The 19,773-nt window shown below is 55.3% G+C and overlaps 4 protein-coding genes across 6 annotated transcripts; 2 read left to right on the top strand and 2 right to left on the bottom strand.

The window, feature by feature from the left end:
• Window positions 1–273: 273 nt before the first annotated feature.
• RGL2 (ral guanine nucleotide dissociation stimulator like 2) lies at window positions 274–7,732 on the top strand. Of its 2 annotated transcripts, none has more exons than XM_036248899.1 (18): window positions 274–289; window positions 986–1,181; window positions 2,463–2,546; window positions 2,789–2,967; window positions 3,098–3,148; window positions 3,238–3,535; window positions 3,791–4,042; window positions 4,125–4,228; window positions 4,319–4,403; window positions 4,482–4,550; window positions 4,739–4,813; window positions 5,386–5,418; window positions 5,537–5,658; window positions 5,753–5,848; window positions 5,930–6,041; window positions 6,149–6,439; window positions 6,836–6,950; window positions 7,063–7,732. In XM_036248899.1, exons 2-18 carry the CDS (start codon window positions 1,023–1,025, stop codon window positions 7,272–7,274), a joined length of 2,337 nt encoding a protein of 778 aa, XP_036104792.1. In that variant the 5' UTR covers window positions 274–289; window positions 986–1,022; the 3' UTR covers window positions 7,275–7,732. The 2 variants fall into 2 exon arrangements, with proteins under 2 accessions (XP_036104792.1, XP_036104791.1); XM_036248898.1 differs by lacking the exon at window positions 274–289 and adding an exon at window positions 724–767.
• An 820-nt stretch (window positions 7,733–8,552) lies between these two features.
• Window positions 8,553–9,911, bottom strand: PFDN6 (prefoldin subunit 6). Its single transcript, XM_036248311.1, has 5 exons — window positions 9,778–9,911; window positions 9,512–9,660; window positions 9,214–9,284; window positions 9,010–9,134; window positions 8,553–8,760 (listed from the first exon to the last, which is right to left on the bottom strand). The coding sequence occupies exons 2-5, from the start codon at window positions 9,573–9,575 to the stop codon at window positions 8,631–8,633; spliced, it is 390 nt and encodes a 129-aa protein (XP_036104204.1). The 5' UTR covers window positions 9,576–9,660; window positions 9,778–9,911; the 3' UTR covers window positions 8,553–8,630.
• A 173-nt stretch (window positions 9,912–10,084) lies between these two features.
• On the top strand, window positions 10,085–17,861 carry WDR46 (WD repeat domain 46). The gene is made up of 15 exons (XM_036248309.1): window positions 10,085–10,314; window positions 10,414–10,626; window positions 10,736–10,816; window positions 10,959–11,071; window positions 11,196–11,283; window positions 11,388–11,449; window positions 11,691–11,795; window positions 11,902–12,052; window positions 12,169–12,304; window positions 12,485–12,584; window positions 16,477–16,790; window positions 16,900–16,994; window positions 17,147–17,242; window positions 17,373–17,486; window positions 17,601–17,861. Exons 1-15 carry the CDS (start codon window positions 10,246–10,248, stop codon window positions 17,700–17,702), a joined length of 1,839 nt encoding a protein of 612 aa, XP_036104202.1. The 5' UTR covers window positions 10,085–10,245; the 3' UTR covers window positions 17,703–17,861.
• Window positions 13,361–19,773, bottom strand: B3GALT4 (beta-1,3-galactosyltransferase 4). Of its 2 annotated transcripts, XR_004957611.1 has the most exons (3): window positions 19,731–19,773; window positions 18,186–19,563; window positions 13,361–16,294 (listed from the first exon to the last, which is right to left on the bottom strand). XR_004957611.1 is itself a non-coding variant. In XM_036248310.1 (2 exons), exon 2 carries the CDS (start codon window positions 19,538–19,540, stop codon window positions 18,401–18,403), a length of 1,140 nt encoding a protein of 379 aa, XP_036104203.1. In that variant the 5' UTR covers window positions 19,541–19,563; window positions 19,731–19,773; the 3' UTR covers window positions 17,898–18,400. The 2 variants fall into 2 exon arrangements, 1 of the variants encoding a protein (XP_036104203.1); XM_036248310.1 differs by lacking the exon at window positions 13,361–16,294 and having other exon boundaries at window positions 17,898–19,563.

Below are 19,773 nucleotides of genomic sequence, written 5' to 3'. Positions count from 1 at the left end.
GCGCTCCGGTGCCAAAGGAATGCCTCTTCCATTCACCTCTGGTCCTTTCCGAATTAATCCGATCCCCCTGCGAAACAATTTGGGGCCGGGCGCCATTAATGGCTGACGGGACGCCCCGGAGCAGCAGGCTTTCCCGGGTGACCCAAGGAGCGGCAACCCCGGCCTCCAGCGCCGGAAGCGGCCGAGCGCCCACTCGAACCGGATGCGGCGGCTTCCTGCCCCGCCCCTAGCGGGAGGGCGGGCCGAGGGCTCCCGGGAAACCCCGGAGTGGACTGCGGCCGCTACGCGCGTGGGTGGAGCGGGGAGTGGAACCCCGCGGGGTGGGGTAGCTGGGTCCCCCAGTCCTAGAACGCATCCCGCGGGAAGTTAGTCTTAGGGGGCGAGGAGAATGTCAAATTCTGCTTCCGCCCTCCCCGGGGCTGGAGACTGGAAGCTGCACCGGTTCAGTGAGGGCGGCATGGGCTCCAGGATCCCCGAGTCGGAGTTGGGCGGGGGGGCGCGCAGAACAGCGGAGCTGGGGACCCGGGCTCCTGAGTCCCGGCCCCTGAGCGTCCAGCGCTCCCCTAGTCCGCGGCCCTGGCTCCTGTCCTCACTTCCTTCCCTTTTTGGCTCGGGCCCTCGGAGCGGGCGGACGTAGGGGGGAGCGGAAAGGGCGGGAGGGCCGGGAGCCTGGCGGGGGAGTATAGGGGGTGCCGGCTCGGTCGGGGAGCGTAGACCGACGGGAACAGCGGCCTGGGACCCGCGCTGCCCCCACCCCTCCCGAGCAGGTTAGAGCCAGAGCACCCTGTGACCCTGCCTGTTCCCGTACTCGTGACCCCTCATCCCCCAAATGCACCAGGGCTCTCCCATATTGCACCCCTCCGTTGCCCCCTCCCCAGCCTCCCTACAGGACTCCCTTCGGGTTACCTAGACACCCATCCGCGTCCCTCCTCGCTCCCCAGCACCCACCTGACTCTCCACCGGCCCCCCTCCCGTCTCTTCCCAGGCGCCCCCAATGGCCCGACCCCGCTGACTACTCGGCCATGCTCCCGCGGCCCCTACGGCTGCTCTGGGACACGAGTACCCCCGGGGGAGTGGTGCTGAGCAGCTTCCGGAGCCGAGACCCCGAAGAGGGTGGGGGCCCAAGTGGCCGGGGCGTGGGCGAGGGGCAGGAGGAGGAGGAGGAGGAGGAAGAAGACGAGGTGAGGTTCGGGTGGTGGGAGGTTGTGGGGGCTGTATTTCGGAGACCACCTTTCTCTCGATGTCTGTGTCCCTGAGTTTCTTCCTCCCTGCTTCAGTTACTTCGCTGCTCTTGCTGGTGTCTGCCTAGCCCCCCGCTGCGGGGCGCCCCGGCGTTTCTGTGGTTCTCTGTGGAAGTGTGACTCAGGGCCTGCCCGCAGGAACCTGTCCTGTTACTGCCAGGAGCGTCTGGCTGGCCGTCCTGCCGTCCCTGCCCCTCTCCGCCTGTGCCTGTGTGTGCCGGCCTCTTTGGGCATTGTATCTTGGTCCCCGTCTCCCTCCTTGTATTTGTTTGGCGGGGAGGGGTTTGTTTCCACAGTAACCGGCTACTCGGACTCTGGGATTGGGGAGGGAGCCCTTCGATTTCGTGACCCCTCCCCCTCTCCCGCCTGGCGCAGGGTGGAGGCGGGAAACCAAGGTTCTTGGATCTTGGAAGGACCATCGTAGGCTGAGCTGGGAATAGTCACCTGCTTTCCTCTGGGACTAATAGTGGTGGCTAGGAGCAGCATTTGGGGCCTCAGGAGGGGCCAGAAGTTGGATTTGGGGCCCCGAGGCTCTGAACTCCAGGGTCCAGGTGCTGGGTGAGGGCAGAGTGACTGGCAGGGCTGGTTTTTCGGGATCGGTTGGGGGAGGGGCTGGAGCCACGTGACTCTCAGAGTCTACTGCCCCCCTCCCCCACTCCCCATCATCCCCACTTCCCCTTCTCCTTCCTGTATTGGGATAGGAGCCGCCACCTTGAGGGAGGGGGCTCTAGGGACCAGGGACCAGGGGAGAGAGGGCTGAGGGGAAATACTAACTCTTAGGGCTTGGCCAGTTCCTTGGGGGAGGGCGGAGCACACGGCTGTGCCTGTGACTGAGGTTTTAGCTTCTAAAGGTCTCTGCCTCTGGCTTTCTGTCTCTCTCGGTTCCCACTCCTACCCTTTTTACCTTGCTTCTCTGCTGGGTTGGGGTTCAGCTCTGGGGGAAAGGGGCTACGGTGGTCTCCAGGATCAGGGTTCCTTCATTCCACCTGCTCCCCCACTACAACCCCCTCGACCTCACGAGGCCCTGAGGCGGTTTGGGTGGGGCTGTCTGGGCCCCAGTGGGGCAGACCTGGGGTCACCAGCCCCCCCAACCCCTCGTACTCGCTGGTACTGTCCCCCTCCGCCACAGGTGAGGGGTACAGAGGGAGTAGATCCTGGGGGGCTAGGGCTGAGTGGGGGGGGTTGTGGGTCTGTCTGACCTCCCCTTCCTTACTCTTGCAGGCCCCTGTTTCTGTCTGGCATGAGGAGGAGGATGGTGCCACCTTTACTGTCACAAGCCGCCAGTATCGGTCTCTTGATCCCTTGGTGAGATCATAACTTTGGCTTCTCACCTCTGACCCATTACCCCTAGAATGACCACCTTTCTGGCCAGAGTGCTAGGTTGGAGGTCTGGAGACCTGGACTCTGCTGTGTGACTGGTCAATCTTCTGTCTTCTCTTAATTGTAATACAGTGAGCCTGCGTTGTCTCCTAGGTCTGGGGATTTCCCCAGAAATCTAGGGGCAGAGTTGAAGAAAGGGGCAGCGACTCTCCCTCTTTCTCTCCCAGGCTCCCACGCCTCCCCCGCGTTCCTCTCGAAGGCTCCGAGCTGGCACTCTGGAGGCCCTGGTCAGACACCTGCTGGATGTCCGCACATCAGGGGCTGACCTGACCTTCACAGCAACCTTCCTGGCCACCCACCGGGCCTTCACCTCCACGCCCACTCTGCTAGGGCTTATTGCCGACAGGTCAGGGTGGTAAGGGACCAAGGGTCACAGAGGTGTCTGGACTTTCTAAAACCAGAATATCCTATCAAAACAGTCAAAGCCACTGGGGGTTTGGGAAAAATTGACAGACAGAATCTCTTCCCCTCCCCAGGTTGGAAGCCCTTGAATCTCATCCTACTGATGAACTAGAGAGGACAAAAGGGTGAGTGACCCCTGATTCTTAACTTCACAGTCCCCTCTGCCCAAGCTGCAGTGTGACATCTGACCCCTGGCTGGTTCCCCCTCTCCCAGGGTAGCCATCTCTGTGCTGTCAACCTGGCTGGCCTCTCACCCTGAGGATTTTGGCTCTGAGGTCAAGGGTCAGCTTGACCGGCTTGAGAGTTTCTTGCTTCGGACAGGGTATGCAGCAGGGGAGGGTGTTGGGGGGGGCAGCGCTGACCTCATCCGCAACCTCAGGTCCCGGGTGGAACCCCAGGCCCCCGACCTTCCTAAGCCCCTGGCCCTCCCCGGCGACCCCCCTGCTGACCCCACGGATGTCCTGGTGTTCCTCGCTGACCATTTGGCCGAACAGCTGACCCTGCTAGATGCGGTGAGACCCTGACCTGTGTCCCCCATGTCCCTGCCCCCTTACTAACCTTTCCCTGACTCTAGATCCTTTCCTTGCTTCCAACCCTTCCTAGCCTCCTGTCCACTCCGTTTTGACCTTTCCCGGTTTCCCCTTGGTTGTTACCCTTCAAATCCTATGCCCCTCTGTTTTCTTGGCCACCTGAGATCCTCACACCCCTAATATTGGAAGGCTGACTCTTTTGGCTATGAATTTTAACCTCTGCCCTCTGCCCTACAGGAGCTGTTTCTCAATCTGGTTCCCTCTCAGTGCCTGGGGGGCCTGTGGGGTCACAGAGACCGGCCGGGACATTCCCACCTCTGCCCATCTGTGCGAGCTACTGTCACACAGTTCAACAAGGTGGCAGGGGCAGTGGTCAGCTCTGTCCTGGGGGCTACCTCAACCGGAGAGGAGTCTGGGCAGGTGACCGTACGGCCACTCCGTCCGCCCCAGAGGGCCCGGCTTCTGGAGAAGTGGATCCGAGTGGCAGAAGTAAGAGAGAAGATTGACCCTGTTGGGGACCATGGTGTGGTGAGAGGTCCCACAGCTGTGGCCCCCACTGTAACCCCCACAGGAGTGCCGTCTACTCCGAAATTTCTCTTCAGTTTATGCTGTGGTGTCAGCCCTGCAGTCCAGCCCCATCCACAGGCTCCGGGCAGCCTGGGGGGAAGCAGCCAGGTGTGGAGGATGGGCACTGGGCTGGGCTGAGGGTTGGGAGAGAGGTGCTGAGCCAGGCCTGTCCTCAAACCTGCTGCCTTCCACCCCCAGGGACAGCCTCAGGGTCTTCTCCGGCCTCTGTCAGATTTTCTCCGAGGAGGATAATTACTCCCAGAGCCGGGAGCTGCTCCTGCGGGTGAGGCCCTATTCCCTGGCATTCCTAGCCATCCCTGCCCCTGCCCACCTCCATTTCTCCTTGTTCTGTCACCCCCAGGAGGTGAAGGGGCAGCCCTCTCTGGAGTCAAATTCCAAGAAGGCCCTGAAGTCTGGATCCCGGGGTGGGGTGAGTGTCTGGTGGAGGTGGTTGTGAAGCAGTAGGGAGCGTGTTTGGGAGCAGTCTGAGGGGTGGGGAAAGGCACAGCAGGGTGAGGACAATTCACTTTGTTCCCTGAGGCATGGGATGGGAAAGTGCAAGGGATGGAGAGCCCTCTGCTCAGGGGCAGGGTGTCTGACTCTGACCTCTGGCCTCAGGGTGTGGTCCCATACCTTGGCACCTTCTTGAAGGATCTGGTGATGCTGGATGCAGCTTCCAAGGATGAGCTGGAGGTCAGTGGTGCGTGTGTTCAGTGTGATGATAGAACGAGTAGCCTCACGTCAGACAGACCTCCCTCCAGGACAGGGCTGCATGAGCCCCGAGCTCTCACCAGGGCTCCAGTCAGAGTGCTAGGTCGGATTCTGTTGCTTTGGCAAGCTGCTTAACCGTGCTCTGCCTGAGGGATCTGTAAACGGGAAGCTAGTGACGGAGTCTACGTCAACCCGTTACGAAGATTCAATGAATTAATCTTTGGCAAGTGCTTAGAACGTGCTTGAAATTTAAGCATATACAGTTCATATGAATGAATACTGGGACTTTGGGCAAATTCCTGATCCTCTCTGAGCCCTAATTTTCTCCTCTGTAAGGTGGACACCGTTTCTACTTGAGATACTCAGTTTAGAGGGTAAGGTAGAGTGCTTAGGGAATAATAGACGCGGGGGGAGGCGTCAGAGAGGCGCCTAATAGTCAGAGAGGCGGGGGGAAGTGTGCGTGATTGGATATGGAGGTGCCCGTGATTGGGAGGGGACTCAGTCTCTCCCTGTGGCAGGGTTGGGACTCTCACCCCACCCCCTTATCCTTGCAGAACGGATACATCAATTTTGACAAGCGGAGGAAGGTGAGGGGAGTGCTTGGCCTGGGTGCTGGACATCCCTAGCCACATCCCAGGAAGGGGAGAGGGAGGGGAAGTCAGGTCCCTGCATTTTGGCTCCTATAGTCTGAGGGTCCCTTCCTAGGAATTTGCTGTCCTTTCTGAGCTGCGGCGGCTCCAGAATGAATGTCGTGGCTATGACCTCCGACCCGACCCTGACATCCAGCAGTGGCTACAGGGGCTCCGGCCACTGACAGAGGCCCAGAGGTGACTGGACGGGTGATGTTGGGACTTCAGGGCGCAGGCAGAGTGGGGATCAGTGTGTCACATCCTGACCTCTGCTTGTTGCCCCTCTCCCCAGCCATCGAGTGTCCTGTGAGGTGGAGCCACCTGGTGCCAGTGACCCGCCTGCCCCTCGAGTGCTTCGGCCCACGCTGGTCATCTCACAGTGGACAGAGTGAGGGAGTCAGCAGTTGGGGGGTAGTCTCTTGGGGACTTGCCTTCTACCTCTGACCCTCCCAATCTCCTGCCACTCCAGGGTTCTGGGCTCTGTTGGGGGTCCTACCCCCCTTGTCGCCTGGGACCGGCCTAGTGTTGGGGGAGATGAGGTGCCTGGAACCCCTGCTCCTCTGTTGACCCGGCTGGCCCAGGTGAGCTCTGCTCCTGACCTCTGACTTCAGCACTGACCCTGACTCTGTGAATGTTTCTTCCTTGACCTCCCTGCCTTCACACCAGCTCCCCATATTGTTTGTCCCAGCACATGAAGTGGCCGTCTGTGTCATCTCTGGACTCCGCCCTGGAGAGTACTCCATCCCTGCACAGTCCGGCTGGCCCCAGCCACCTCTCCCCGCCAGCATCCTCCCCTAGGCCTTCTCGAGGTCACCGCCGCTCAGCCTCCTGTGGTTCCCCACTCAGTGGGGGTGCAGAAGGGGCCTCCAGGGGGACTACGTCTGGGGGAGGGGGGACTGGGCCAGGGGCTTCCGATTGTCGAATCATCCGAGTGCAGATGGAGCTGGGGGAAGATGGCAGTGTCTACAAGAGCATCTTGGTGAGGGAGCCGTGGCTGGGAGGTGGGGGTGAAGGACATTGCCTTGTGGGACTACAGATGTCTTAGATTTGAACCCAAATGATTACAGTTTTAATTCTGACTTTTGGTTTTAGCAGCTGTATTTTAAAGCATTACTAGCTGCTGCATCTTGAACTTTGGTGGCTGTGTTAGATTTTCAGAACAGCAGCTTTCCCACAGGGAAGAGCCCTCTCACGGCACCGCGTGGGCTGGCCTGTGGAGGACAGGGAACCTCCACATTGGGTTTCCTTGTTCACTCTAAAGTGTAGGACACGGGTAACCTTGTTCTGGTTGCAGATCAGTGGCTGGGGTTGGAAGGCTGGGAAGCAGAGGTCATTCTGACCAACTTACTGCTCTTTTGGTGTCCTGTCCTGCCAGGTGACAAGCCAGGACAAGGCTCCAAGTGTCATCAGTCGTGTTCTTAAGAAAAACAATCGCGATTCTGCGGTGGCTTCGGAGTATGAGCTGGTGCAGCTGCTACCAGGGGAGCGAGGTCAGAGGCAGACTTGGAAGGAGAATGGTGCCCTTCGGTGGGAATTCTACATCCAGGTGGTTGTTGGGGGAACGCTGTGTTTGTGCTTGACACCCCCTCTCTGAACCTACAGAGCTGACCATCCCACCCTCGGCCAATGTCTTCTATGCTATGGACAGAGCTTCACATGACTTCCTCCTGCGGCAGCGGCGAAGGCCCTCTGCTGCCACACCCGGCCTTGCCAGCGGCCCCTCTGCCTCAGGAACTCCCCCAAGCGAAGGAGGAGGGGGTTCCTTTCCCAGGATCAAGGCCACAGGAAGGAAGATTGCCCGGGCACTGTTCTGAGGAGGAAACTGTCTTGGCTCACAGAACTCTTGGTGACCACACCAGATGTGGGTAGCCATGCTGAATCGTGGCAGTTATGTTGCATTGGGAAGAAATACAGAAAGGTGGCCAACCACCCTGGGCAGTGAAGTGCTGCTGGTCTGTCAGACAGCCAAGAGGTCCCGCCCTGTGGGAACTGGTAATCTTGGTAACCAAGTTGTATACCCGTATATAGCAGCTCCCCACTTTCCATCAATGTAGCATGTGGCTAGTGCTGGAAAAGGGGTCAGATTCCTGGTCATGTCCTAGCATGCCAAGGGCCAGGAGAAGACCTAGATAGGGGGAGAAGACAGACCTAGAGGTTCTGAGTCCCAGGGAGAGGGGATGGCAAGAAGTAGGTTCTAGTAGGAGTTCCTGTTCCTGTGACGACACTAAAATAAAACACTACCTGAATTCTATCCCTGTCCCTACAGTGTGTATGAACTAACTGCTGGGAGTGGGGGTGGGGAGCTGGCTGAAATTTAGATGCCATGGAACATGAAGGGACCCAGTGTTTTCTGTCCCCATGAAGATCTGAAAGTGAAGTGTTTCTGAAAAATGGTTTCCTCAGAATGGTTTATTTCTCCCTAGGAACCTCAGCATCCATGGTCCCTTTATTAGCTCTTAATTTTTTTCTCCTTAGTTGTCACAGACCCATGTCAAATACTAGCCACCTAGTTAAAGTGATCAGTATAAAGAACTCTCCTGGCTGCAAATTTGTAAGAAACAATTTTAAGACAAATGTGGAAAAATAATTTTGTGGGCAATGTACAAACTTGGAGGACTTACAACATCACAAAGTATGTACAACATCACAAAGTATGTGTTAGAATTTAAATCAGTCCAAGCTACATTCAAATGAATTCTAGGAAAAGAAATACTAAAAAGAACTAAGAGATACCAAGGCTGTTTGGAGGATGACCAAAAATCAGCACTGGGGGTCACTACCTTTCATCCTGGGGTCTCAGGTTGGAGAACTGAGTTCTTAAACTGATCTTCCCGACAACTGCTGCATTGTGAATGCCCTCATGTTTCCTGAAGAGAAACTAAGTTTCCCTGAAGGGGCTAACTAAGTTAAGGGTTTTATATACAGACAAGGAGGTTTGAGATAGTTGAGATTTTAGTCTCAAGAAAGAAGGACAGATTACTCTGTCACAGAGGTGAATTTGGACCTGGGTAACAGGTGGTGTATATATTAGGTGGAAGTGCTGGGGGGGATGGATGGAGACGATTATAACAAATGGCTGATCAGAAAACAGCCAGGTGTTTTCACATTTTATTAACTGCAGTATAGACCCTAGAGCTACCTGGGTTACCCCCTTGCCCCCCACCATGGGGTCAGGCCTTCCCAGGAGCCCCTGCCTTTGCCGCCTGGGCCCGCTGGAACTCCTGCTGCAGCTGAGCAAGGGTCTCTCTCTGTTGCTCTGACTGCCGCTCGAGGTCCCGGAGCTGGGATTCGTATCGCTTACTGAGGAGAGGCGAGAGAGACAAAGAAGCAACTAAGAAAATAGTGAGACTTACTGAGGGTGCTGAAAGCAAGAAAGATTAGTGGACAACTTGAAATCTAGGGGAGGGAGGGGAAGAAAGGTTGAAGGAGAAGGAGTTGGAGGAAATGGACAACCAGGGGCTACTCTAGAGAGCTACTCCACAGTGGTTCCTCAACACCTCTACTCGGGTAGTGTCAGGCACATCACAGGGTGGTGGGACAAAGACTCACATTTCAGCTGTGATATAGTCCAGTCTCTTCCCCACTGTGGCCCGAGCCTCCCCCAGCTCCTGTTTGACCAGCACGGGACCCAGAAGTTTAAAGACCACGTTGGACCCATCCAGCAAGGCCAGTTCCTGATGGAGGTGTGGTACACACAACATCAGAATCCTTGCCAGTACGGGTCCCTCCTTGCCCCACAAATCCCAGTCTCACCTCCTTCACGATATTATTTTCTGTTAGTTGTGCTTCAAGCTTCTGCCGCCCTGACATGGATTTACTCAAGTCTGGGGGTGGGGGAGTGTGGGTGGGAGGAAAGACTTTATTAGAGACATTAAATGTGCTACCTGACCTCCCCCTCCCCAAGCCTAGTCCGAAGGAAATGGAGCTGAGGAAGCAGTCAGGATGGGGTGGCGGGTCAGGGGGTGGGGAAGAAAACATGATCTTGGGATGGCTTTGGATTCGGAGTGAGTAAAGGGATTAGGGCGAGGCTACAGCGACCCTGCTCCCTTACCCTTCTGTAGCTGTTGATATTTCTCCACTTCTCCCTGTAGCTTCTTCTGGATCAGCTCAGCCATGGCGGAGACGAAAGCTGCAGGAGCGGGCGCTGGGCGCTGGGTCTCACACTGTGGAAGGTAGCCGAGCTCCCTTTAATGGTCTGGCCTGCGGAAACGACAGCGCTCTCGAGAGGCAGTCTCTCGGCGCACAGCGGCTTCTCCCCGTCCGCGTGTCGCTGCGACCCGGTCCGCAGCGGATGGCAGTTGAAACAGGACCACAAACCTCTCAACCGAAACCCTGGACACACGTTCTCTCTCCGGTATTCATAAACCCGGAAGTAAACAAAGAATGCCGGGAAAAGATTGTGCCGGATGCTAGCCTCCGACGCAAGCCGGGAATTGTAGTTCAGACGCGTTTAATAAGCGGCGTTCTTCTAAAAAAAAGAAACTGTGAAGGTTTTAGGCAGAATGGGGAAACGAAGATGGAAAACCAACCGCACTGTTTCTTGGGACCTGGTCCCGGACTTGCCTTTTTTTCGTTACTCGTACAGAAGCTGCCACTCGGGAGGCAGGGCTGAGGTCGGCCTCGCCCTTTAAGGGCGAGCGCGCCCTCATTCAAGATGGCGACTAAAGGCTTCATACCTGGTACAGCGCTGATTGGATGACGGCTGGAGGACTTCCGAGAGGTCCCATGTCGATAGTGGGACAACTGAGAGGAGTTTGCACGTGGATCCTCTTCAGGGTGGGCTAGATGGAGACTGCCCCCAAGCCCGGCAGGGATGACCCTCCCAAGAAAGACAAACTCCAGACCAAGAAGAAGGTAGAAATCTTCCTGGGGTGGAAGGGGAGTTTTCAGATTCGGGGTCGGAGGGGCGGGGGCACGGGCAGCGGAACATCAGGGCTCCTGATCTGCCCGTAGAAACCGCGGCGATACTGGGAGGAAGAGACCACTCCGACCGGTGCTGCAGCCTCTCCAGGGCTCCATCGTAACAAGAAGAGGAATCGAGAGCTCCGCCCCCAGAAGCCAAAGAACACTCACACCCCAAAGAAGTCTCGCATCTCCAAGAAGCCCCAGATCCTGAAGAAACCCCGAGAACAGAGGAATCCGGAGCCTCAGAGGAGCTTGTCTGGGGTGAGCATTGGACCTGATAGGGTGGCGGGGTATGTCGCCCTGTCGTTTGAGGGTGCGAAGGTTGGGGTCAATCCGAGCCTGTCACCGAATTGCCTCCTCTCTGCCCCAGGCCCAAGATCCATTCCCAGGCCCCGCCCCTGTCCCCGTAGAGGTGGCTCAGAAGTTCCGTCGCATTGACAAATCCAAAAAGGTGAGGACCAGCCTGAGACTGGGGTTGCAGGTATGGAGTATCTGGTTGAGATGGATGGAGGTGGGACCAGGTGGCTCCCTGGAGACCCACATAGTGTCTGTTCCCCTCACCCCCCATTCCTTCCTTATCGACGATGTTATAGCTGCCACATTCTAAATCCAAAACCCGAAGCCGGCTTGAAGTGGCTGAAGCTGAGGAAGAGGAGATAAGTGTCAAGGCTGCTCGTTCTGAGTTGCTGCTTGCTGAGGAACCTGGGTGAGTGGGCCCTAATCTGGACCTCTTCAGCCCCTGCTTTATGGGACTTTCCTTTCTCATTTTTATGTTGGTACACTTATTTCATATTAGGAAACTTTACTGCAGCCCCAACACTCACTTGCAGGTTTCTGGAAGGAGAGGACGGGGAAGACACAGCAAAGATATGCCAGGCTGACATCGTGGAGGCTGTGGACATTGCAAGTGCAGCTAAGGTGAGCCCGAGGATGGGAACAAGGACGAAGGGGGACTAGAAGAGGGAATTACTGAAGTGAACCAATTATTTCTGATTCATTTTTTTAACTCTTCCCTTTCCCAGCACTTTGACTTGAACTTGAGGCAGTTTGGACCGTACAGGCTGAATTACTCTCAGACTGGGAGGTAAGGTTGAATTCTAGTGATTCTTGAACTGGGATGAGGTCATGTTCATCTCAGCCATACCAGTGTGTTTGGGTTGTTGCTGTGGGGAGTGTCCTGTGATTTGCTTGCATGTGAGGGTGAGCATCTATAGTGACATCTCTCTTCTCACCTGGAGAGAAAGGGCTGGTGTGCATCAGACCTCAAATGATCTGAGAGTGCTCCCCTGCATTGACACCCTGCTTGTGTTACCTGCCTCCAACAGACATTTGGCTTTTGGAGGGCGCCGCGGTCATGTGGCTGCCCTTGACTGGGTGACAAAGAGGCTCACGTGTGAGATCAACGTCATGGAGGCGGTGCGGGACATCCGGTCAGTGGCCACTCTGTCAGCGGTCAGTGGTGGTGAGGAAGCCCATTTTTGATTGAATGACAGCTGTGATCCCTTGCCCACTGAGCCATTCCTCCCCTTCTCCCAGGTTTCTGCATTCAGAGGCACTGCTTGCTGTTGCTCAGAACCGCTGGCTTCACATCTATGACAACCAGGGAATTGAACTCCACTGCATCCGCCGCTGTGACCGCATCACAAGGCTTGAGTTCCTGCCTTTCCACTTCCTCCTGGCTACATCTGTGAGTGGCTGTGCAGCACAGGGGCTGGGTGGAAGCCCCTGAGAAGACTGTTCCTCTCCTGGGGCCCCAGTAGAGGGAGGACAGGGCAATCAGGACTCATTCTCGCTCTCTCACAGTCAGAGACAGGGTTTCTGACCTACCTGGACGTGTCAGTGGGAAAGATCGTGGTAGCTCTGAATGCCCGCGCTGGACGGCTGGACGTCATGACCCAGAATCCGTACAATGCCGTCATCCATCTCGGACACAGCAATGGTTGGTCCCTGGCTGAGCTTTGACTCACTGATTGTCCTAACCTGCTTTTCTTCTATATTTGTAATTCACGAGTTCCCTTGAATTTGCCCTTTTACCTTTCTGTCTTGAGTCTCCATCTACCCCAAGTCTAATCTCCTCAAGGCCCATTAGTAACTTTAGCTCTTCTCCTCTGACCTCTAGGTACTGTGTCCTTATGGAGTCCAGCCATGAAGGAGCCGCTGGCAAAGATTCTCTGTCACCGTGGTGGGGTTCGGGCCGTGGCAGTAGATTCTACAGGCATGTAAGTCACTTGTTTGGGATAAGGTGCTGATGGTCACAGCTGGGCACAAGGGTATGGAAAGCATTGTGCCTTTAGGAGCAGACTCTGCATTCAGGTTGCCTGGGTTTACCTCCGTGTGCCACGCTTTCCTCACACTGCTAGTGGAGGCATGAGTGTCTGGCTCAAGGGTCAGCACAGTTTTTCTATAAAGAGCCAGATAGTAAATATTTTAATCTTTGCTGGCCAAGAGGCAAAAATCGATGTTATAGCTGCCACATTCTAAATCCAAAACCCGAAGCCGGCTTGAAGTGGCTGAAGCTGAGGAAGAGGAGATAAGTGTCAAGGCTGCTCGTTCTGAGTTGCTGCTTGCTGAGGAACCTGGGTGAGTGGGCCCTAATCTGGGCCTCTTCAGCCCCTGCTTTATGGGACTGTCCTTTCTCATTTTTATGTTGGTACACTTATTTCATATTAGGAAACTTTACTGCAGCCCCAACACTCACTTGCAGGTTTCTGGAAGGAGAGGACGGGGAAGACACAGCAAAGATATGCCAGTAATGATTTATTATTACTTAAATAATAAGAGAGAAAACAGTATCACAAATTTTTTTTTTCATCCTCATCTAAGAATATTTTTCCACTTATTTTCAGACAAGAGTGGGAGGCAGGGAGGGAGGAGGAGAGAGAGAGAGAGAATCATCGATGTGAGAGAGACATATCCATTGGTTACCTCCCACACAACCCCAACCAGGGCCGGGGACCGAACCACAACCGAGGTATGTGCTCTTGACCAGAATCAAACCAAACCTGTGACTCTTTGGTCTGTGGACCGAGACTCTTTGGTCTGCTGAGCCATACCGGCCAGGGCAATATCACAAACTTAAGCAATGAAATTCAAGATGTAATAATTGAATACAATATTTTTCAAATACAGGTCTACTAATGGGAACAGTTGGATTCCTCTTTTTGAGGATATTTTACTTAACTGATATTCAAAGTTAGTGTTCCAAGTCATCCAACTCTACTGCAAATGTTTATGTGTTAATACTGATCTATAGAGAGACTTGGCATATTTTACCTTTGAAAACATCTTCCACACAGGCAGGTAATGAGATAGGTGTCTGGGAGGTGCTCAAAGTGCTGTCAAGTTATAACCATGTCACTGTGACTCCAGCAGCAGTGTGAAGTGATCCAATGACATAGTGTCTCTCTTGATCCCTCTACTGTGCTAATGTAGTACAAAAGCAGTAGATGAATGAATGTGGTTGTGTTCTAATAAAACTTTATTTGTAGATACAATTTCATATGATTTTCTCATATGGAAATATTCTTCTTTTGACTTTTCCCCAACCACTTAATGTAAAAGTCATTCTTAGCTGTGGGCGGTGCAGAAATGGGTGGCGGGTTGGATTTGTTTGCCAAGGCCTGGCTTAAACTGTTGTAGACAGTAAAATGACTTAAGGCACATAGAGTTTAGCATGGTGCCCCGGGAACAGGGAGCGCTGTGCTTCATTGTCACGGTTAGAGACAGTCGTTCTCTTTGGGTCTGGCTAGTGGTGTCAGGGGTAGGGTGGTGGGTCTGCTTTGCATTTCTGTTCTTCCTGAGAGAGTATTTGCATTTCATAGCTATCCTTTCTGACTGTATATATGTCTGGATCTGGTAGACAGCTTTTCACACAAATTCCTGTGTATTTCCTCTAATTCCTTTCATTCATCAGGCCTTCATTTGGGCACCTGCTGCGTGCTGGGCTCTGTGCTAAGGTTCTGGGGTATAAGGATGAATCAGCCATTGAGGCTGCCCTGGTGCAGTGATCCAGTTACATTTTCTTTACTGGAATGATGGGCTAGGTGGGACATTTAGTTGCTATTCAGTTGTTTTCTGTCACGCCAGAATTGATGTGTCCATCACTGGATGGGACACCCACTCCCAGGGTTCCTCCTTGCCTGCTCCTTTTCTGCCACATTATCCTGTCATGCACCATTTAACTTCTTGGACACTTTAGCTAGCTACACAGCCCATGTTTCTTAGCAATGGGAAAAGCAGGAATCAAAAGCACTGTTTCCCGAGTGCTTTCTGGGTGCCCAGGCTCTGCTAGTCATGATCCCCTGTGAAGTCTGGACTGCCTTTCCCCTCAAAGGTCCCTCCAGGTCTGCTTCTCTCTGATCCTGCTGTCTCGGTGGGCTTGCTTAGGCTTGTGTGGTGCTTGTAGCCAGTTTCCAGCCTCCAGTGTTTCCTCCTGCCTTGTCCCACGGGTGTCAGAATAATCTTTCCCACAAGCTGCTTTCTTCCATTGACACTGCTGCTCAGGAATCTTCTACACTAAATATAAACTATATAACTTTATTTTTAAATTGTTTTAAAGGAAATCTGGAAAAGGAAAAGTGCAGTGGCCACCAGCTTATGAAAGCCTTCCAGAGATTCAGACCCCTTAGACTCCCAGAGTTGTGTCTTTGCGGTCAAGTGATTTGGTTCCACCCTTTTGGCTCCCTAGCCCTGCCAGCTTGGCTGTAGGAGAGTGCAGAGGCCTGCCCTGAGGCTTTCTGCCTTCTGGGGCTGCCTGGGTCAGCTGCTCCTGTTCTCAGGGCTTAATCAGCTCACTCACTGAGGTATGCTCAACACTTAGATGCTGAACAGCTCTGGTCTTTGATCTTAGGCCCAACTCCACTTATCTCTGGTCCACCCAAAGAGCCTCAGACAAGCCACAGGGGCTCCAGAGATGAGCCTTACCAACTTCCTTGAGAGGCTTTCTGGAAGCTTGCATTAGGATTATATTCTCCAAGCTGAACTGTTCCTACAAGTTTAGTAACATGGTAGTGTGGCCTGGGTGCCCATCTGGCCAGTGGGCTGCTATTTGCACAGTGGGTGAGGAGCCAGAGTTGTTGGTTCACTGAGGGGTGTAGCCCTGTGTCCCAGGAGCCCTCAGTAATTCCTGGTTTGCACCGACAGCCTTTCCTTTGGGTGGACCTGGGGCCCTGATGGTCTTGTCAGGAGAAGTATCCAGGTGGGCCTCTGTTTGGCCCCATCATAGGGCATCTTTGCTCTTAGGAACTCTTCTGCCCCTTCCTCCTGGTGTGGCTGGTTCCTCCTCAGCCTCCCTCTCTGAGGAACAACTTGAACACAGGCAGAAACTCCAACCTCTGGGAAGAAACAAGTTGTGCACTGCCCGATTCCTTGAGAGGATCTGATCAGCAGCCTGGCCCTCCAGGGAAAGGGGCTGGGGTAGGGCCCTCTGGCACATGACGTGTTACCTCCTAAGGTTTTCTCAGGTCCATGCAGTGGCTTGTTATTGCCAGAGGGCATGTCTGGGGGTTAGGGCCTTAGTCTGACTTGAAAGAGTCCCTGCAACTTGTCCCCTCCAGATGTTCCTGGAATCTCCAGTCCTGAAAACACACCTCCGCCTCCGCTTCTCCATCTCTTCACTGATCATTCATTTGTACCTGCTGTACTTCTTCTTCTGCTTTCTTGAGGATTACCGAGAATGGCTCATATCCCAGTTTTCTCAGGAAGTCCTCCCTGATCATTGCAGTTGACCCTTCCTGATCCTTCCCTTTGCCAAGCCGCCGTGCTGCCTGTGCAGTGGGACGTCACATTTAGGTACACCTGTCATGTGCGCTTTCCCTTTGGTTCATGTCTTGAGTCGGTAAGAGAGCAGATGCTGAAGAAATAGGCCTGCCTTGAATTCCAACTCTACCTCTCACCCGGCTTTCCTTCCTGTGAGCTTCAGTTTCCTCATCTGTAAAAGGGAAATAAACAGTACAGAGTTGTGTGACGCCTAACCAAGAGGCTGTCTGCAGTGTTTGATGTGATGGTCATGCAGTCTTTTTCTCCCCAGTCAGACTTGATGCCTGGACTTGACCACAGGCCTACTTCAGTAACCCCTTGCCACAGATTAATTGGTCCCCCCTCTTCCTCTAGGTTGATGGCCACGTCTGGCTTGGACCACCAGCTGAAGATCTTTGACTTGCGAGGGACGTTCCAGCCTCTGAGTGCTAGGACCCTCCCCCTGGGAGCAGGGCACCTAGCCTTCTCCCAGCGGGGCCTGCTGGCTGCAGGAATGGGTGATGTAGTCAACATATGGACAGGGCAGGGCAAGGCCAGCCCACCCTCCCTGGAGAAGCCCTACCTCACCCACCGGCTCTCAGGCCATGTGCATGGCCTTCAGTTCTGCCCCTTTGAAGATGTGCTGGGGGTGGGGCACAGTGGGGGCATCACCAGCATGCTGGTCCCTGGTGAGTAGGCCAAGGGATGGGCCTGAGACAGCCAGGAGCAATGGGCCTGGTCAGGCTGGAGTGCTGAACTGGATTTCTATTTATGCTCCATGCTCTTCCTTCCCTCCAGGGGCTGCTGAGCCCAACTTTGATGGCCTGGAGAGTAACCCGTACAGGAGCCGGAAGCAGAGGCAGGAGTGGGAGGTGAAGGCCCTGCTGGAGAAGGTGAGGATGTGAGGCTTAGGGACTGGGGTTGGGGTGGGGAAAGCTCCCATGCTGGGGATCTTGGGAAGAGTAGCATTGAGCAGCCTCCTTGGCTTTAGTCCTTTTTAGGGTCACCCTCTTTACCCATTCCTGTCCCTCTGTGACACCTCCAGGTACCTGCAGAGCTCATTTGTCTGGATCCACGAGCCCTGGCAGAAGTTGACGTCATCTCTTTGGAGCAGGAAAAGAAGGAACGGATAGAGAGGCTGGTAGGGAGCCGACCCGAGTGCCCAGGCACACCCTCCCTGACCATGTCCCCAGAAATGGCACAGCAGGTGGGTGCTGCCACAGTTCCGTCTCTGAGGCTGTCACAGACTTTACTCCCGTCCTCTCCCTTAGGGCTACGACCCAGAGTCCAAGGCTCCCTTCCAGCCAAAGCCAAAGCAGAAGGGCCGAAGCTCGACAGCAAGCCTAGTGAAGAGGAAGAGGAAGGTCATGGACGAGGAACACAGGGTAAAGGAGCATTGGGATGGGCCAGGTCTCCCTTGGGATGTACCCTCTTTCTGCTTGTGCCTCTGGCCTTGCCAGCCTGCCACTTCTCACTTAGCCCCTGTCTCATCATCTCAGGACAAAGTCCGGCAGAGCCTTGAGCAGCAGTCACAGAAGCAAGCGAAGGCAGCGAAGCCTGTGGGGGCCCGGCCATCTGCCCTGGACAGATTTGTGCGCTGAGCCAGGCTCCAGGCCTGAGAACAATCTCTCCCTAAGATCACCTGTGGGGGAATTACCCTGTTCCTTGGAATAAGGGGGCAGGTGCCCCTTCTCCAACTGGGGGTGGACAACTGGTTCCTGGGGTGGGTTGGTATTAAAGAGGAAGGTGAGGTTTTTGGACAATGTGTCTGGATCATCCTGAGGGCCTGTCCTGTTCTTTTGTCCAGAATGGGGTTACTCTAGGCTCCAAGAGGTCATAGTGACAGGCCTCTACCCCCACCCCATATCTAATGCTCACTGTGGCCTTAGCTTTGCTCTTTAGGGCCTTTCTCCACAGAGAGGCTGTCCCTCTCTTCCAAGTCCTGGAGGTGTGCTTCCCATCCAGCAAGGTCTGGCATCGTCCGGGCTCCCCAGGTTTGTGTGCCAGGACTCCTGGTGAGGACCACACCGTACTCAAGGAGGTAGAGAGACAAATTTATTGAGGGGCTCCTGCCCCTCTCCTACCATGGATCAGGAGGATGACCCCAGCATTGTTTTACTTTCCTCACGACCATCTTTGGGGCTGGCCGGCCGGGTCCTAGGTATCCTTCAGTCTTCAGTGACTGAGCATCTGGTATGAGGGAACTGTTCAGTTACAGCCAGTTGCCTTGGGCCTGGGAGAAAGGTTGTGGGGGTGTTTGCTGGACCCCGGCTCCTCACGCCTCCGGTGGCCCAGATCCTCAGCTGTGAAGCCAGGCTATTACCCGACACCGCAGGATGCCCAGGACTCCCTGGAGCCACGAGCAGAAGGGTGCAGTCCTTTCCCCATCAGGGCCGCCCACCAGCTTCCAGGCTTTCTGCATCTGCCAGGGGTCCAATCTATGGGATGTCAGCAGGAATTTCCCATAGCAGCACCGGTCCAAGGGGTAGTGGGTGGCACCAGCCAGCTTGACACAGTGGGTTGGGGTGAGACCTCCTCGTCGGGCACTTACCCCCACAAAGACATCTTCCAGTGGCAGAGGGGGTACCCCGCTAGCCACTTTAAGGATGAGCTGCACAGCAGAGGCTGATAGCACATACCCTGTGCCTGAGGCATAGGGTGGAAAAGGGCCCCAGGTGGGAGGCCACTGCTCCTCTGATATTTGGTGCTTGCCCCCTGGTGTCCGAGAGGGGTTCACCCGCCAGTGCACACGGCCCAGGTACAAAAGAGGCATGGGCTGACTCTCCAAGGTGGGGCTGTCTCCTTCCCACTCTTCATCTCCAGCCTCAGCCTCTCTCTGGGGCTCCATGCCCCTCTCCCATTGCTCCCAACGGCCCCCTCGCCGGACTAGCTCTGATACCAGTTCTGGGACGTTGACAAACACATCATCGTCAGTCTTGAGGATGTAGCGGGCCTTGGGGCAGTGTTTTTCCGCCCAGTTCAGCCCACTGAGCGTCTTGAGAGTAAGGTTGCGGTAGGAGTCCTGGAAAGCCGCCTGCAATATGTCCCCCTGGGCCGCTGCCTCCTGTGCCAGGTCGTTTTCAGGGTGCTGCCCGCTTGGCTCGCCCAAAAGAAAGAGAGTCTGCACCCTAAGCCCATGGGCCTGGCGCTGCCCGCCCCACGAGACCCGAATGGCATTTCTTTGGTTCAGGTTCTCCGGGGCCGTGCACACCAGGATGAGCAGGAAGGGAGGGGCGCCGGGGCCACCACAGGCGTCCTCGTTGGGTATCAAGAGACGGGGCAGGTCCAGGGGCGGCCCTGGCGAGGCTGGTGCTGGGAGCAGGGAGGCTAGCGAGAGGCTCAGCAGCTCCTCCCAGAGGCCCGAGGGCCCAAAGAGGGTCCAGACAATCACCAGCAGCAGGGCGGCAAGGAGAAGGCGCCGGAAGAGGCTGAAGGGCATGGTGTGGCGCAGTCAGAGGGAACCTGGGGGAAAGATGGAGGGCGGTTGGAGGGCACGAGCCGGCTCTCAGCAGCTCGAGTCCCTAACCGACCACGCCTGGGATGGGACAAGCAGAGCGCAGGGACGGCACCAGCGCCGTAAGGTGCCAAGGCAGACGCGGGAGACCACGGCTGTAGCTGCGGGAGGTTACCTGGTCGCTGCCCCGCCACCCGGAAGCTCCCCGCTGACGAATA

This window comes from Molossus molossus, unplaced genomic scaffold (assembly GCF_014108415.1).
Source record: "Molossus molossus isolate mMolMol1 unplaced genomic scaffold, mMolMol1.p scaffold_m16_p_8, whole genome shotgun sequence".
NCBI lineage: Eukaryota > Metazoa > Chordata > Mammalia > Chiroptera > Molossidae > Molossus > Molossus molossus.
This window is presented reverse-complemented; position numbering and strand designations above follow the sequence as displayed.

Coding starts and splice junctions, on each gene's coding strand:
- RGL2 (XM_036248899.1), top strand. CDS start 1,023: ATGCTCCCGCGGCCCCTACGGCTGCTCTGGGACACGAGTACCCCCGGG. Junction 4,229..4,318: donor GCCTGGGGGGAAGCAGCCAG/GTGTGGAGGATG, acceptor TTCCACCCCCAG/GGACAGCCTCAGGGTCTTCT. Junction 5,659..5,752: donor CCACTGACAGAGGCCCAGAG/GTGACTGGACGG, acceptor CCCTCTCCCCAG/CCATCGAGTGTCCTGTGAGG.
- PFDN6 (XM_036248311.1), bottom strand. CDS start 9,575: ATGGCTGAGCTGATCCAGAAGAAGCTACAGGGAGAAGTGGAGAAATAT. Junction 9,285..9,511: donor ATATCAACAGCTACAGAAGG/GTAAGGGAGCAG, acceptor CCCCACCCCCAG/ACTTGAGTAAATCCATGTCA. Junction 8,761..9,009: donor GACTATATCACAGCTGAAAT/GTGAGTCTTTGT, acceptor GCCTCTCCTCAG/TAAGCGATACGAATCCCAGC.
- WDR46 (XM_036248309.1), top strand. CDS start 10,246: ATGGAGACTGCCCCCAAGCCCGGCAGGGATGACCCTCCCAAGAAAGAC. Junction 11,072..11,195: donor CTGCTTGCTGAGGAACCTGG/GTGAGTGGGCCC, acceptor ACTCACTTGCAG/GTTTCTGGAAGGAGAGGACG. Junction 17,243..17,372: donor AGGAACGGATAGAGAGGCTG/GTAGGGAGCCGA, acceptor CCTCTCCCTTAG/GGCTACGACCCAGAGTCCAA.
- B3GALT4 (XM_036248310.1), bottom strand. CDS start 19,540: ATGCCCTTCAGCCTCTTCCGGCGCCTTCTCCTTGCCGCCCTGCTGCTG.